At 39.5% G+C, this 17,187-nt stretch overlaps 2 protein-coding genes across 2 annotated transcripts; both read right to left on the bottom strand.

The window, feature by feature from the left end:
* Positions 1 to 8,898: 8,898 nt before the first annotated feature.
* On the bottom strand, positions 8,899 to 9,822 carry LOC105076680 (olfactory receptor 2D3-like). The gene has a single exon (XM_010964943.1). The coding sequence runs from the start codon at positions 9,820 to 9,822 to the stop codon at positions 8,899 to 8,901; it is 924 nt and encodes a 307-aa protein (XP_010963245.1).
* A 5,069-nt stretch (positions 9,823 to 14,891) lies between these two features.
* LOC105076823 (olfactory receptor 6B9) lies at positions 14,892 to 15,848 on the bottom strand. The gene has a single exon (XM_010965058.2). The coding sequence runs from the start codon at positions 15,846 to 15,848 to the stop codon at positions 14,892 to 14,894; it is 957 nt and encodes a 318-aa protein (XP_010963360.2).
* Between the last annotated feature and the right edge of the window lie 1,339 nt (positions 15,849 to 17,187).

Raw genomic sequence — 17,187 nt, 5'->3', positions numbered from 1 at the left:
TTAAGACAGAAAATTTTATGTTATTTTTTTTAACCGCAATTTTTTTTAATGATTTTTTTCCTTGGGGGTAGGGGGAAAGAAAACAAAGAAAAGCAGGACAACCTCTGTTGATCATACCATTTCTTGTTATTTATTATCTAACTTTTGTTACTAAATTCATCAAGTATTTGTTCAGCACTAATTACTTCTACTTTTTTTAAGCATACCATTCACTCTTCAAAGCTTTTCAATCTCTTTTTTATTTTCATGACTATACTGAAACCAAACACACTCTTATCCAAGTAATGACATTTTCTCATCCCATATTCAGTCTCCAAGAAATTTGGCAAATTTAACTATAAATATTTCTTAAAATCTCTTTTTTGTTACTGTAGGACCAATGTATCTTACTGCTTTTCTTCTTGTATTTTTACACATCTTAATCACATTCTCGAAAGCCCATCCTGAGTTGTTACTTATAATTTCTTCTCCTTGTCTTCAAGCCATGTGAGATAGCAAATCACAAAAAATGCAAATGATACTACTACAGAATTGTGAATTCTCCTCTCGGCTTCCTAGCATTTTTGAAATAATTTTTTGCAAATTCTTTGAGTGATCTGTCTTCTGCCAACCTAAACATCATAAATTTTCAACTCTTCCCTAAGCTATTATCCTAGGCCATAGCCAAAAAATACTCTACATTTCTCCTAAACTTCATATTCCTTTGCAGGAACATTTTGCTCCCCCTGACTTTAACCACCCATTAGTTGCCTAGAGTCAGTTTTAATGGAACCATCTTCTTAAAATTCTTTACTCAGAATAAAGGTAGAGTTGACTGTTATCTTCACAATGTCCAGAAAACGATTTGCGCATACTTCTTTTCATGAAATTCATACATCGTACTTTAAGTATTTGATTAAATGTCTGTCTTTCTGGACTGAATTGTTTTTTCAAGGTAATAAAACATATTTCACTTAACTGTATACCAACATCAGCTGACACATAGTAGGGTTTAAAAGTGACTTGAACGAATGTATAGACTCATGCCTACCCTCCACATGAACACAATAACCCACCAATGCATTCATTCTCAAGAGAAATGTAGTTGAGAAGAGGGCCTGCGTGGCCATCCAGGGATGTCTGAACACAAGAAGATCCTGCTGTGTCCCCCATGGCAGAAGGTTCAGGTTCCATCCTGGACCTACTCCCAGTGTCCAAACCTAAGTGGCTAAAAGGAATGAGGAAGGAATCTCTGAAAAGAAAACTGAGATAGCGAGAGGCCGAGGAGAATCTGGCACACTAGATTTTGGTGCGAAAGGAGAGGCAGTGGGTGAGGCAAAGCCCACCTCCAATGAACAGAATCAAGGTTTCAGACTTTCTGAAAGGATTAACTCCCCATAATTATCCTCCCCACTCTCACCTGGAGGACTGGCAGGAGACAAACACAAGACAGTGGGGTCAGCGATGAAGAAATAAGGAAGATGTGGTTTCTGCAATCGCTAATCCATACCCTAACAGGTGACCTCCACTGCACTTTACCAAATATTCTGAAGGTTGGGACATCACCTGGCTATGAGTCTTATTCTAGCCTAAACCAAGGAGCACCATTTTATTAAAATTCCTGATTCAGCAAGGAACCATCTGGAGGATTTTCCTGGAAGGAACTCTTTAAACCGAAGGTCCTAAGAGCTATTGTAAATAGGGCATTCCCTGGAGCATCAGTACTATTAGCTTTTTTCTTTTCTTTTTTTTTTTTTATAACCTTTCTATAATGAGAGATACTCTGGGGCATTTTTTATTGTAATCACAAACTGAAATACCTGAATCTTATCTGATGTCGGTCTAAGGACTTCTGGGGTCTCCAAGTTTTCTGCTAATTTTAAAAATAGAGTTTGCAATACTGATGGCAACATAAAAGGCAGCTGACATAAGTATATTCTGCATCATTCCAATGATACCTCTCTGCTAACAAGTGCCAGGGGATTTCAGAACCTTTGTCTCCAACTGTACTCAGAATGCTTCAATTATCTTCCACTAATGGGAAAAGAGTAACTAGAGGTACATGATGCAGTTCAAGATGTCATGACTGTTTAAAGCCTTTATTGTGGCTATTCAAATACAGAAGGGTGTTGTGAGAACTAAGCATAAAACATATGGCCATATAAACAAGACCAAAAGAGAATTATTTTTCCCATCAGACTCCCCTCTTTTTGAATCTTCATTATCCACAGAATTGCTCAGGTCAAAGACTTAGCAGGATATTTTGTTCCTCTCTCTTTTTTTTTTCTTTTTAAAAATTATTTTAATTTTTAAAAATTTAACTATTGTCAGTTTATAATGTTTTGTTAATTTCTGATGTACAGCATACTAACTACTATATATAAAATAGATAAGCAGGTTTATACTATATAGCCCATGAAACTATATTCAATATCTTGTAGTAACCTATAATGAAAAAGAATATGAAAAGGAATGTATGTCTGTATATGTGTGACTGAAACATTATGCTGTACACCAGAAGTTGACACACTACTGTAAACTGAATAAACTTCAATAAAAAAATGGAAAAAGTAAAGTAAAATACATAAACAGCAAGGTCCTACTGTATAGCATAGGGAAGCATAATCAATACCTTGTAAGTAGCCTATAATGGAAAATAACATATATATATATATATATATATAGAAACTGAATTACTGTATTGTTCCTCTCTCTTTTTATCTCTGCATCCTATCAACCCACGTGATGTGCCATCTCCTGTGCCCTCCATTGCTGCAACCCTAGTTAAGACCATCATCTCCCCCAGGCTACCACAGTAGAGCTCAATCTTACTGATTGCTTCTCTTGCTTGTCCACTTGCAATCCACTCCCTGTACAACTCTCAAAGAGACCTTTTTAAAGTGTATATACGTAAGTGAGCAAGACCCTATGGGACCTTTCCAGGACAGACCCCTCCCCCATATCCTCTGCTTTAGCTCCTCTCTGAATATCCAGATAATTGTATCTGTGTTCTCCAGATGCTAAAACCACCACCAAATGGAAAAAATCAACTACTTGATGATCATGAGCATGTAGTCCACAGACTTTCTGGTGCCTAAGTACTGAGCACCATGAACCAATCAGAGAATTGTGCACGGCTGATCAGATAACCTGGGATGCCCTCCCTCAGCTGGCCTTTAAAAATGCTCAGCTGAAACCCTTCAAGGTATTGGGCTGGGGGTGGGGGGATTTGGGCACGAGAGAACAGTTCTTGCTGGGACCTGCAATAAACCTTTCTCTGCTCCGGGCTCCCAGGGTTCAGTTTGTTTGACTTCACTTTGTGTGGGGCACATGAACGTGCATTCAGTAACAATTCTGGAGAAGCCAGGAGTCTGTGCTCATGGCAGGTCAACCCCCTCCAGAGGCAGCTCCTTCCTGGGTCCCCAGCAGCTGCTGGAGCTCACTTTGCTCCAGGGGAGCTGAGACAGACTCTGACAGGCACCAGCTGCCCCAGAGCCTGAGGCTGTTTGGAGGAGAAACTTCCAGAGCTGCAGTCCACATTGGGAGTCACCTGGGGGTGAGTGGCTACAGCTTGGGCTGGCTGGGAATTTGACCCACTCCTTCTGGGCTCATTCCCTTGAGGGAAGTGAGAGACTCTGGGTCCGTTCTCTTTTGAGGGCTGTGCCAGTCTGTCTGGAGGCCTCCATCTGGGAGTGGAAGTGGAATTATTAGACTACACCTCCTCTGATTGTCTGTGCAACCATAGCTTATTTGTTATTTGTGGTTTGTGTGTATCATTTTGCAGTGAGCCACTGCAGCTTGTACAGGATAAGAAACTTCTACCCATTCCACCTGGGCTCATTTCCCTTCCTGGAAGTGAGACATTCTGGGCTCATTGGGAGCCACTCTGGATCCAGTCTCTTTCGGGAGCTAGGGCACTCTGGAAGCCTCCATCTGGGAGTGGAATTTTGGGGCTCCTTGTGTGATCCTTCGTTTGGGGGACCACGTTTGTTGTTTATATGTGCCTGTGTGTCAGTACTTCGGCCAGTAAGACATCTTTGGTGAGTAACAGGCTTGGAATGTGATGACACCAGGGTATCCTTCCCCTGTTGTGTTGGCATCACCTGCGGTGGAGTGTTGGTCATAATTTTCCCTTTGTAGCTTTGGTGGTTTATTCAGCTTCATCTCTGACAGGGCATTGGATGGGAATCTCCCTTTTGGGCTAGAGAACTGTGACTCTGTGAAACTGTTTTGCATTGTATTTGTTTGCTTGATATTTGATAATACCAGCTGTGAACAATTACGGGTGTTTCTAATTTTGTTCCATCTTTTGGCAAAACTGGGAGGTCTTTAGCTATGCTCCCATAAATAAAAGAAAATAATGTTTTTATTGCAACTTGTGTGACCTCAGTGCTCCCTGAGATCTGAAGAACAATGGCCCCTCATGGCTCTGCTTTTATATTAAACTGGGTCTTTTGCAATTGCTTCAGCCTTTTTCTTGAGGGGTGAGTATCTGTGGGTGTCTCGGTACCTGAGGCCAAATCCTGTTCTCTCCTCCTGGTTTTGCTGAAAGTGAGGCATGTGAATGTGAGTGAATGATACATATTTTAATATCTATTACCTGTCATTTCTTTAAACTGAAGTTGGGAACTGGAATAAAAATACCTGAAAATAACCAAGATGTTTGGGTTTTGTAAAAGCGGAGGAGAATTTTGCATTTCTCTTTCTATGCCTCTGAGATGTAAATAATCTACCTGGGCTCTGGAGGAAAAAATGTTTTTTTAAACTCAAAAGGAAAAACTGTGAGATCTCTGGTTCTGTCTGTCTTCATGTAAAAATTAACTTGTAAATGAGCTCTATTTAATTGACTTAAACGTGAGTGCTTAGAGACATAATACTTCTACGTATAAAGAAGCTGGACAGAACAGCTTCAGGTTCACATGATCTGGGAAGTGTTCGGTGCTGAATGATTAAAGCTAGCTTAACAATGCTGTAAATCAACTCTACTTCAGTTCTAAAAAGCTAGCTTAAGCTTGGTGCTATAATCAATACAGACATGTCTTTCATTGTACCTAGGTTTACTAATGGTCAATAAGTTTATTATTTCCATTGCAGAGTTTGTCAGCAGAAAGAAAAAATTTTATTTGGTGTGATGAAATTCTTACAGGTGAATTAAATGCAAATGAGAGGAGCTTTTGAATGAACTCTCTAGAAATAGTTGAGTCTACTCAACTATTGACCTCTCCAAATAGTTGGTAACTTGAAATTTTAGAATTGTGTTAAATTAAGTTAAATGATGGAAGCTTGTTGAATGGCTAGGTCCTTCCCAAACAAAATAAAATATTGAAATATTAATTACTGAACACTGGCTTCCATTTTCAGAGTAACTAGAGGTATTTGGCACTGTCAATGAATATGTTTGGTGCCACAGTGAGATATTTTCTATGAAAAGCAAATATTTTTGAAGATGATGTGTTTGTGTTTGCCAGTTTACCGAATGCTGATTTAAAAGACAGTTCATGGTTGCTTGCTTCTTGGTTTTTACTAGAACTTGAGTTGAGGATTCTAATTTAAACATGTCATTAAAACTGCTAAAAATAATAAGGGAAACATTTCAGTATACAGTAGGAAGTAGGATATATGTTTTGAGTAAAAAAAAAAAAAGGTGTGAGGAATGGAAGTGTATTTTGTGAAGGGAAAAGAAATGGACTTGGTCCTGAGCTTGTTGTTTCTAGATGGGGAAAAAAAGGGAAAACCCTTAGGGATACAGAAAGCTGTGGAAAGTTTGTAGAAAGGGAGCCCTAAAAAACAGGAGATGTATAATGGCCAATAGCTCCTGTTAAATATGTGTTAATACCACGTCAAAGGTAAAACCTACTCGGATAAAAGACAACTGGCTACCTGGCCACAAATCTCCACCCAAGTGCCAGGTCCAGTCTGGTTTTCAGGCTCATTCTGAGTTCTTCAAGGAACGAGGTTTTAATCATACAAGACTTGGAATTTGGGAATGTTTCCAACTTTGTTTCCATCCCCAAATCGAGGTAAGACTATACCCTGTTTCAGCAGGAAGTATCCAGAACTGTCATCACCCCATTCCCTGAAAGATATGGGGAAGGATGAAACAGGATTGGAGACTGAAACAGACTTCCTCTGCCAAATTGATGATTAACATCTCCGTCCAAAACATTATTCTCCTTCTTGTCCAACACCTGTTCAAGATTGAGACATATCAAAGAAAAGGGGGGAACTGTAACCAAGCAGGACTTTATGGGGCCTTCCTGGGACAGACCCCACCCCTATATCCTCTGCTTTAGCTCCTCTCTGAACTATTTAGACAATTGTATCTGATCCATCTTTCCTGAGTTCTTCATATGATAAAACCACCACCAAATGGAAGAAATTAACTACTTGATGATCATAAGCACGTAGTCCCCAGACCTTCCGGTGCCTCAGGATTGATGACCATCAACCAGAGAATTGTGCATGAGCTGATCACATACCCTAGGCTGATCCTCCCTCACATGGCCTTTAAAAATGTTCAGCTGAAACCCTTCAGGGAGTTTGGGGTTTTTCAGTTGCTAGCCAACAATTTTCCTTGCTCAGCCCTGCAGTAAACCTTTCTCTGCTCCAGACTTTCACGTTTTGGTTTGTTTGGCCTCACTGTGTGTCAGGCACATGAACTTGGATTCAGTAACATCAGGATGGCTTTCCATTGAACATAAAATAAAATCAGTCACCTTCTCCGGACTTCCAAGGCTGTTGTGAGTTGAATTGTGTCACCCCAAAAGATATCTACTTGGAATGTAAAATGAGACTTTATGTTTTGGAATAAAGGTCTTTGTAGATGTAATTAAGGGAAATCTCAAGATGAGATCATCCTCAGAGAGTGAACCTTAAACCCAATGACAGATGCCCTTTTAAGAAGAGGGGAGGACACAGACTGAGGAGAGAAGACATTGTGAAGACAAAGGTAGAGATAGGAGTTACGGTACCACAAGACAAGGAACACCCAGCTCAGTACAAAACCTAGGAGAGGCAAGGAAGTGTCCTCTGCTAGAGCCATCTGAGGGATCCTAGTCTGCAGATACCTTGACTTCAGACTTCTGGCCTCCAGATTATGAATTCCTGCTGTTCTAAGCCACCAGGTTTGTGATAATTTGTTATGGTAGCCCTGGGAAACTAATACAAAGGCCCTACCACTCTGGCTTCTGCCTGTTTCTATGACCTCATTCATTGACACTCTTCCTGTCACTCATCAGCCTTCAAACACTCTGACCTTTGTCCTGATCTCAACAAACTTTCTCAATACAAGCCATTGGGATGCTATGTTCTCTCTGCCTAGACCCTCCTCCCTTAGATCTCTCTTTGGTTCTTTTTAACCTTCTGGTCACAGCACAATGTTAATTTCTCTAAGATGTAAGATGTCCTTTAACTGAAATGTCATCTTCTCAGGTCTTTCCTGACCAGCTGCTTAAATTTGCATTTCACCCTTCCTTACCTTTATTATCTCACAGCATTTATTACCATCACACATTATGTGTTTTACTTTATTAGTTTATTCATTTTTATCACCCTCTTCTAAAACACAAGTTCTATGGGGATAGACATTTTACACTTTGTTCATTGCTGTATATCCAGTATCTAGAAGGACTGTCAATATACATTTATTTAACAAATGAGTTAGATTTTCATTGGATGGGATGAGTCAGGAGGTATGTGCAAGCCTGGGAAATGAAAGACAAAGTAATGGAATGAGTGTGTTTGTGTCATGGGACTTAGGCCAGGAAGAATGGATAACCATGGGGGAAATGGGCAGGACTGTGACGGACCCCAGCTATATTTTCATGGCTCACAGACCCTGCAAACAGGCCAGGGGGCGGGGATTGGTAGTGTTCCCACAAACTAATGACATGTTGGGTCAATGTCATGTAATATCTGCAGTTAGACCTTGAGTTGGGGGCAGGGGGCAACAACAGTGGATTTTTCCCCTAAGCGAAGGGCAGTTTAACAGGCCAAACACTGGTTAGAAGATACTGGTCTGTCACTGATGGTGCTTCTGCTGTAACAGAAGGTTACAGCAGTAGTTAGAAAAGACTAAAGGGATCATTTTTTCCCACAGAGCAATCTCCACCTTCTAGGATTGCTTCTCACACGTCAGCCATTCTCTCCCACTTCCCAGAAAGGAAGTGGGTACTGGCACAGTTATATCTGCAGAAGAGGATAGAGCCAGTAATGGTCTTTGGAGGGAAGCAGTGTGCGGTATATGCAAGCTATATCATATTTGCTGGAATATGAGAATCCCACACATTATTGTCTAGACCAAAAGCTCCCCCATGTGCAGTTGAATTGGCTATAGCAGTATTTTGGAAATATACAGGAAAAAATACACAGGAAATCTACAGGAAAAAAGAGAAGAAAACAAAATAAAAAACAAGGCTCTAGTATCAGCTTCAGGGTAAAAAATGACTGACATTTTGTCACTGGAAATGATAGAGTCTAGCATATTGATATCAGATAGGACTCTAAGATCTGTAAAAGACTGTAGATGATGTTAGCATTGGATGAGGCTGACAAGCAGCTGTGGAGTTTAGAACCAGAAGGTAATATCCCCAGGTGAATATGGACTAGTGATCCAATAACTTGGTGGAAACAAGATCCTGTTTTAAAATTTTATATGATATATAAATGTAATTAATATAATATTCTTGCCCCATAATAGTGTTTTGCTATTAAGTTATAACCACAGAGAATAATCTTGAGAAAGATACAGTTGACAAACATAAACACCCTAGATATATAAGAGCACCTGTATGACCCTTTCTGATGTATCAGCCTAAAGACACTTCAGAGAGAAAGCTGTTAAAGATGTTGAACCTCTTGGGAATATGTTTATCCCCACAATTGTATGGCAGTATAGAGATCGTTGCCTCCAAAGAGGCTCTATCTTCCAAATACTTTCCTAAATGCCTCCTTAACATCCTTGTTCCTTAGGCTATAAATGAATGGGTTCAACATAGATGTTACAACTGAGTAAAACACAGAGATCACCTTATCCCTCTGGTTCATTTTCTTGGAATTTGGACGCATATATGTAAATATGGTTGAGCCATAGAAGAAAACAACAACCATAAGATGAGAACCACAGGTAGAAAAGACCTTAAGCCTCCTCTCCCCTGCCTGTATCTGAATCACAGTGGAGATAATATTCCAGTAAGAGAAGAGGATGAGGGAGAGAGGACCAGGGAGGATCACCACTCCCATAGCAAAGATGGCCATCTCAGCTTTGTAGCTTTCTTCTGAAGCCAACTTCAAGAGGGCAGGAGGTTCACAAAAATAATGATTAATTATGTTCTGGCCATGGTATGAGAGAGAGAAAGTAAATGTGGTGTCTACTAAAGACACAAATGCTCCACTGGCCCAAGATCCTATGGTCAGTTGAACACAAACCCTCTGGGTCATGAGGGTGGAGTAGTGCAGGGGCTTGCAGACTGCTACATAGCGGTCATAGGACATTACTGCTAGGAGGGAACTCTCTGTGCACCCTGCTATTAGGAAAAAAATCATCTGAATTGAGCACCTAGCAAAGGAAATGGTCTTTCTTGTTACCAGCAAATGGAACAACATCTGGGGGACGATCGTTGTAGAGAAAAGGAGATCAGTAAATGACAGGTTTTTAAGGAAGAAGTACATTGGTGTACGAAGTCGAGAGTCAACGTAAATTAGCACTATGATGAGCAGATTCCCAAACACAGTCAGCAGGTAGATGATGAGAAATACTACAAACAGCAGGATCTGGGTCTGCTGACCTGAGGAAAATCCCAGCAAGATGAATTCAGTCAGATAGGTTTGGTTTTTTGTACCCATTGATGTGTGTTCCTGTCTACACATCCACATCAATAGAGCAATAAAAAACTGACTGCGGTTGAGCACCAAATCCTGAGGGTGTAGATCTCATTGGAAGAATAAATGTATTTGATTTTTAAAATTCTTGTAAATATTTGACTTGTGAATTTGTAAAATTCCCATCCCCATATTCCTCCCGAAGCTATCTAAAAATGAGCACTAACATATTATGTGAATTTGAAAAATATAAAGGGTTCTGCCTTTAGTAGAAAGCCCAGGTTTTTGTTTCTTCATAGTTTTCAGTCAGCAGACTTTCCTCTTTTATTCCATCAAGGAAGAGAACCAATAATAACCTTTTCTTTTGTGTTTCCTTATCATCCTTCCAAGTAGGAAGGGAATTTTAGGAGACCATTTTAGATCGTGTTGTAATCCACAGTCCTGGTCCTTTCTTCATTGGATCAGAGAACCTTGGCAGTGCCCAAGATTAAGCATGATAGGACCTCATCCTCACAGAGCAGGACAGTGGAGACCAGACCAGACTTAGGCAGCACCTCACTCTCTGGAATTAGGGGGCCTACCCTTTGTGGAGACCGAATGCAGCCACAACTATGCCTGCATAGTTGCTTATCCAGTCAGCTGGAGAGGTGCATCAGTAGGAAATCAGGCACGGGTCCAGTGGTCTGCAGTCAGGCAGGAAACACTATTCAAAGTCTGTACAGTGCTGTACATCAGGAACAAGCAAGGAATAACCTGGCTGAATCCAAGCTCCTGGGGAAGGAGATTAGAGTTAGGGAAAGTAGCAGGGTCATCAGTAAATGGCTGGGAATCAGGGCTGGAGTCTGTTATTCCTGGGGAGGGTTGAAGTACTAGTCCTAGAACTGCCCTTTAGACTGAGGGAGATGTCAGAGCCAAAAGCCTGTCTGGCAGGGCCATCTTGGGATAAGGGGAAGTTGTAAGGGTTTGTTCTCACATCTAACTCTACATCTAGCTGGCAGGAGAGGACAAATGTGGTCTGATCAGTTGTGGCTGGACCACTGGCTCATGTGCTGCCAAGTAGGATTTGATTTGAAGACTACACATTTACAGTGAGATTTCTATTCATAAATAGCCATCCAGATGGAAATGAACATACTATTAGGGTCCACCAAACTTGTGGGACCAGGAAGGCAGAGTCAAGGAATAATCTGAGGAACTAGCAAAACTAAATGAGAAATTGCTTTCCTTTGGATATAATGTAAAGAGAATATGCAAGAGAATCTTTGATAAGTGCTACAACTTTAATAGCCCAAATAATCCATTACTGATCTCATTTCCTAATATTGTCTGATAAGCTCATTGTTTACTGTTTCATCATTGTGAGTTTCCATATGATGAACTGTGCATAATACATGTGTACAATTTGAGTTTTGAGGTATGTGTATAATACGATTTTTAAAATTAATTCATACATGATTGTTTTATAAGCCAGTCGCCCACAAATTCTTCAGTGTAGAAACCCTATCTCAATCCATATGACTGCATTTCCCAGAATATAGTAAGTTTTTAGGAAATGTTCACTGACTGGCTGAATTAGTAAATGAATAACTGAATGCATCCAGTAAGAGCAGAACCCTCTCATACACAATGGCACTGTCACAAATCTGCTTTTAAACTCTCCTAAACTCTAATAATCCCTGTTTAAAGCATAGTACAAAGCTTGTAAGACACAGCTGATGCTGGTCCAGCTTCATGTTCTCTTTGGAATGGGGAGATTCTGTGACGAACCAGGAGTAACACAGGGTGTGACCGCCTGGACCACTGGTGTAAGTGAGAGGGCACCAGTGGAGTTGTTCCTCTTCCAGTAGAAACAGGAACAGACCTTCAGTATGCACTCCTGTTCTGTCTCATTCTTACCCCTCAGAGGGAATATGCAATGTGGTAGCAGCCTGACAACTAGGTGCTGGGGCAGGGAGTCCCCACACACCCAACACCAGGACTCCTGAGCTCTGGCCCCTTCCCACCTCCCAGCCTGTGTTACAAGAAGCTCTGTCTTGTGTCCTAGGTATTTTGCTGTGAGTCCAGGGGGCATCACCCAGAGAGTGTGGGAAAAGTGAAAGGACAAGAACTCTGTGGAAACGAGGATGAAAAGTCAGAGCACAGGAAGGTTCTGGTAGTTGAAAAGGGGTAGCTAGTTTGAGAGACAATGGATCTTCTGATTTCTTGGGCTTTTTAGCACACAAACTGACCCTCCCATTAAGAGCCCAGTAGTAGATTCCTAAGGCCAAGAATTCTAGAGAAGAGAGAAAAAGAAAAATCTCTTCTCCCAAATAGACTGTGGATTGTAAAAATCAGGACAGGGCCCTTCTCCTAGGATAGACTTAAGTTGTCTGTTTCTGCAGAGACTTGATTCCTTCAGCATCTTCCTCCTTCTTACCTGGAAACCAGGGATGAGTTTATTCTAGAGATGGGGAACTTCGGGTAAATGGACCTGCCAGTGAGTCCAGCAGAGTAAGATCCAGAGATCCAAGCTGCAGATCCAGAGTTTGGTGCTGGATCCCCGTGATTCTTAGCCCTCTCCTCACAGCTGGCCATCACCTGGGCTTTTCTGTGGATTCCATTTCAACCTCTGGCTGTATTCTTGGTTGAATAGAACACTTATTTTTTAAACACCAATAGTGAATTGAATCATTTTCTTCCACGATCTTAAAAGATGAGGTCCTGGGAGATTATGCAAGTGGGATGTTCCCTAGGGTTCTTTTTGGGTATAGCTTACTCTATTATCTCTACACAATGAGATGTCATTGGATCTTCTTCTTTTTTTTTTTTTTTCTTTGCTTGACAATTTTACTTTATTTATTTATTTATTTTTTAACATTTTTTAAATTGAGTTATAGTCATTTTACAATGTTGTGTCAAATTCCAGTGTAGAGCACAATTTTTCAGTTATACATGAACATGTATATATTCATTGTCACATTTTTTTCCTTTTTCAATGCCACTCTTCTGATTTTGAATAAAGTAACAGTTATAACTGGAATATAATATTAAACATGTAATATTATTATAAAAATCTAATTATTAATTTAAAAATTTAAAAAATCTGAGTTGAGGGAAAAGTTCTCTACTTTTCTGCATGTTTTAAACATTGAAAAGTTAAAGTAAAAAAAAATTAAAACAAACATAATAAAAGAAAAACACACTGTTGTAGAGACAATAATTCCCTTGGAAAGCCAATTCATCAAGTAAAATAGAAGTTAGGACACAGTGGATTTATATAACAAATGATCTAAAGACTATATAGACAAATTTTAAATCAGGTGGTCCAAACCAGAAAAAATGTCAGGTTATAAATATAGATGATAGTTGGGGTTATAATAACAAATAATACTAGGGCTGCTTAACTGAAATTAAAAAGCATTTTTAGAATAAAAATGAATCTTGTGAAATTTTTAAAAGGCATCAATTGCCTAATAGTGATTTAACAAAGGTTTTCAAACAGAAATAGATATAGCATAACACTGCCATTTTTTGATGAAAAGACTAGAAAATTCTAACATTGGAGTAAGAAATTATATGATTTAAGATAAGCCATCTTACATTATTTTGTGTTTATGTGAAGGCCATGGCCCATAACACTATTTTTTGACTAAAGAAAAATTGTATGTATTATTGGGAATTATACAATGGTGAAGCCAAAAGGACCGAAGGGTAGGAGAATGTAACAGGTTTGTGTAAGTTGGAAACTACCACAGTTTGTAAAATATATCTATTTAAAGCAGTCTCATCTGACCTTATATAAAAGCTTCATACGAAATGGGAAGACCATGCAGTTATAATGTAAATAAAGTCAAAACAAGGCAAATGTGGTATACAAATAAATAACCCAATTAAGACTTATAAAATGTGGCTTCCAAGGGCGTTAGGGTAAAACAGTATGCCTGTCATCCTTAAACTCTTGGCAAACGACCGTATTTCATTAATTCACTCATCCAGCATTGTTGCTGAGCCAGATGGAATCTCTCTATCATTTTATAATGGCTGAATGAAAATGTGTACTACTTCTGAGGATATAGGCCCACCATTCCAAAATCAAAAGAAAAACAAATGAGAAGAGAGATGTTCTGGGAAACTTGGGAAGGTCCTACACATCAGGCCAAGTAACACCTATGCAAAAGCACTTCTGTGGCCTCTTGTCAAGGCCAATGCTTGCTTTACCTGAAAAGAAGGGGGGCTTTAATGAATTGCCACTGGTTTTTCTTAGAGTCCTCAACTATAACATCCCCAAAATTATATACGTAGAAGTTCCAGTAAAGAAAGAGAACTAAAGCATGAAATTATATATTTTATAGATAAATAGAGTTTATCTCAGTTTGCAGTTTATTGGAACATCTACATTTATATATATTTCATATCATAAAATTATATATTACATTACATAATTTTATATTATAAAATGGTTCAACATATTATATATGTGTGTGTGTGTGTATATGTGTGTATGTGTATGTATATATGTACACATACATACATATATATACACATACATATATATATATATATATATATATATATATATATATATATATATATATATATATGAAATCTTGTTTTCTCTCTGCCATGACAAGGTTTGTATGCTCTCTATCTTACACTGTTTCTATTGGAGCCTGAGAGATGTTTGTCTCTCATATTTTCCTAAAGTTTAAAAAGAATTAAAATGAGATATCATCCAGGTCAGTTGATTATAGAGGAACCAGTCCCCTAAGCTCCTAGGAAGCAATAAACAGGTCATGAAATTGACTACAGCACAAAGATAGGGCTTTTAAAACAAAACAAATTCAAAATGGAAAAAATATCACCAATAGAACTCTAAAAACATTATTTCTAAATGTCTTCATAAAAATAAAATTATTTTATAACTATTTTACTAATACATGTCTCTTAGAGTTCTGATCATATCACACATTGTCTTATAAAAGGAAGCATTTAATTAGGACCTGAAAGAAAAGGGGGTTTCCTTTGATATCTGGCTCCTTATCCCTTAATTATTGTGCTAAATCAGTATGTTTATAATTGCAAATGATGAAAAAAGAAGGAATAGCTCAGTCTCTTCAGCAAAGAGAATTTCTCAAGAGAAGGGCTCGGCCACTTGCCATGGTTTTCCTGATGGCATCTTTGACCTCCTTGTTCCTCAGGCAGTAGATGATGGGGTTGAGCATGGGAGTAAAGACTGCATAGATGGCTGAGATCAACTTGTTAGAATCAAATGAAGCAATGGCCCGAGGTCGGACATACATGAAGATCACAGCCGTGTAGAAGATGACCACCACTGTAAGGTGAGAGGCACAGGTGGAGAAGGCCTTCTGCTGCCCAGCGGCGGAGGGAATGTGCAGGATGGCAGAGACAATGAAGGCATAGGAAAGGACAGTGGCTGTGAGAGGAAACACAAGGATGACAATGGCTAGCACAAAGTCTACCAGCTCAGCCATGGAAAAGTCTGTGCAGGCCAGTTTGAGGATGGGGGAAACATCACAGAAAAAATGGTTCAAGATATTACTGCCGCAGAAGGCAACCTGGGAGATGAAGTATACCTTTGCCATGGAGACGGTGAAGCCACTCACCCAGGAACTGATGGTTAGCTGAACACAAAATCCTGTGGTCATCATGACTGGATAGTGAAGAGGCCAGCATATAGCCACATAACGGTCATAGACCATGGCAGCCAAGAGCACACACTCAGTACAAGCGAGTGACATGAAGAAATAGAGCTGGGTCATGCATCCCAGGAAGGAGATAGTATTGGAACAAAGTAAGAATCCAGCCAGCATCTTGGGGACAGTGACAGATATATATGAGGTCTCCAGAAAGGACATGGTGCCCAGAAAATAGTACATGGGCTTGTGCAAGGACCCAGTGACCCATACAGTGAGGATGATGACTAAATTCTCCAACAGCACAAACAGGTAGGTGATGAGGAAGAGGAGGAACAGCAGAACTTGCAGCCAAGGGGAAGCAGGGAAGCCCACCAGGAGGAATTCACTGATATGGGTGATGTTTTCCTTCCGCATGGTTAGGACATGAAAAGACAAAGGATTTAAGGATAGTAGCACCAAACTGAAGAGGGAAATTCACATTAGCAGCAAGGGATTAAACTTAATCCTAGTGCCATAATCTGGTCCCAGGATGCAATTTGGGAATCATGAGAGGCCGCAAGATCCTCTCCAGAAAATAGGGTATCAGAATAGGACCTGAAAACAAATCCACCCCCGATACAAAGCAGAGGATCTCAAAGCAAAATCATGAAGTCAGATTCAGGTTTCAGGCCTTTGGATCTGGGTCAGAAAGAGGTCTTCGGGAGTGCTAGATAGAAATCCTTTTCTTCTCAGCATATTCACAGATTTCAGGGGTAGCTGTTTGGTAGGAGACCATCGTGATTGGAAAAGTGCTGAGGATGGTCCAGGAAGCAGGGAAGTTCAAAATCTGGAGAAAATAAAATCAGAATATCAACTGGAAAAGACCCTCCTGACCAGAAGAATTGCTGACTCTGGTCTACTCCTTAGCTATGTTGTGTCTTCTGAAGACACTGGCAAAAGTGCTTAACAATTCAGTGCCTATTTTTAAGGCCATGGCGTAAAAAATTGAATGAAGGAACGTCTACCCTCTTAGAGTCATTATATACATTTTGATTTTTTAGATGGCTCCTAGGAACACTAATGATAATAGTTATATATATAATATATACAAAATAGTTTTACTTATGCATATATAATATTATATACACACATACATTGCTGGAAGAAGTGTTAATTCTATCTACTCACTGACTGAAACTCCTCCTCATTGTGGATAATTCTTGAGGACACGTTGCATTTAAGAAGCTGCGTTGGGAGTGAGAAGTCAGGAAATTCAACAACTCAGAAGGGTCCTGGGCTTCCCAGGGCACAGTATATAATCGGAGGAGAGAACTGAAATTTAAAAACACTTCCATCCTAAGTTGAGATAAAAGAAAGAGAAAAGTAGAAATAAAAGTTGGCTTGAGATTATAAATAAAATCATTCTAAAGAAAGAAACATACTTTTCAAGGAGACCAAGCAAGACAACCTGGAAAGGGAAAGGCAGAATTCAGGGACCTGAAATGAAAGAAGAATAAGATGTGAAATTTCCTAGATGTTTAGTAATTATTTCTGATTTATATCTACTCTGTGGCCTAAAAGCCCCAGATCTCCAATAAAGTAATTGGTTATATATGTTGGAAAAATTACCACAGTGAAATGAACTCAAATGTGACATCTTTCTCTACTAAAAAGCATTATCATTTAATTAATTTTAACAACTCTCTCAGGGAAGTCATTTTTGCCCAGGAGGTATGACACAGTATGGAAGCACAGCCTAAATCTTACCAATTAC

The sequence above is a fragment of the Camelus bactrianus genome, chromosome 10, assembly GCF_048773025.1.
Source record: "Camelus bactrianus isolate YW-2024 breed Bactrian camel chromosome 10, ASM4877302v1, whole genome shotgun sequence".
Lineage (NCBI taxonomy): Eukaryota > Metazoa > Chordata > Mammalia > Artiodactyla > Camelidae > Camelus > Camelus bactrianus.
The sequence above is the reverse complement of the archived record's forward strand: the minus strand, read 5'-3'. Positions and strand labels throughout refer to the sequence as shown.

Bases quoted from the DNA above. Each gene is read 5' to 3' on its own strand.
- LOC105076680 (XM_010964943.1), bottom strand. From the start codon at position 9,822: ATGGGTACAAAAAACCAAACCTATCTGACTGAATTCATCTTGCTGGGA.
- LOC105076823 (XM_010965058.2), bottom strand. From the start codon at position 15,848: ATGCGGAAGGAAAACATCACCCATATCAGTGAATTCCTCCTGGTGGGC.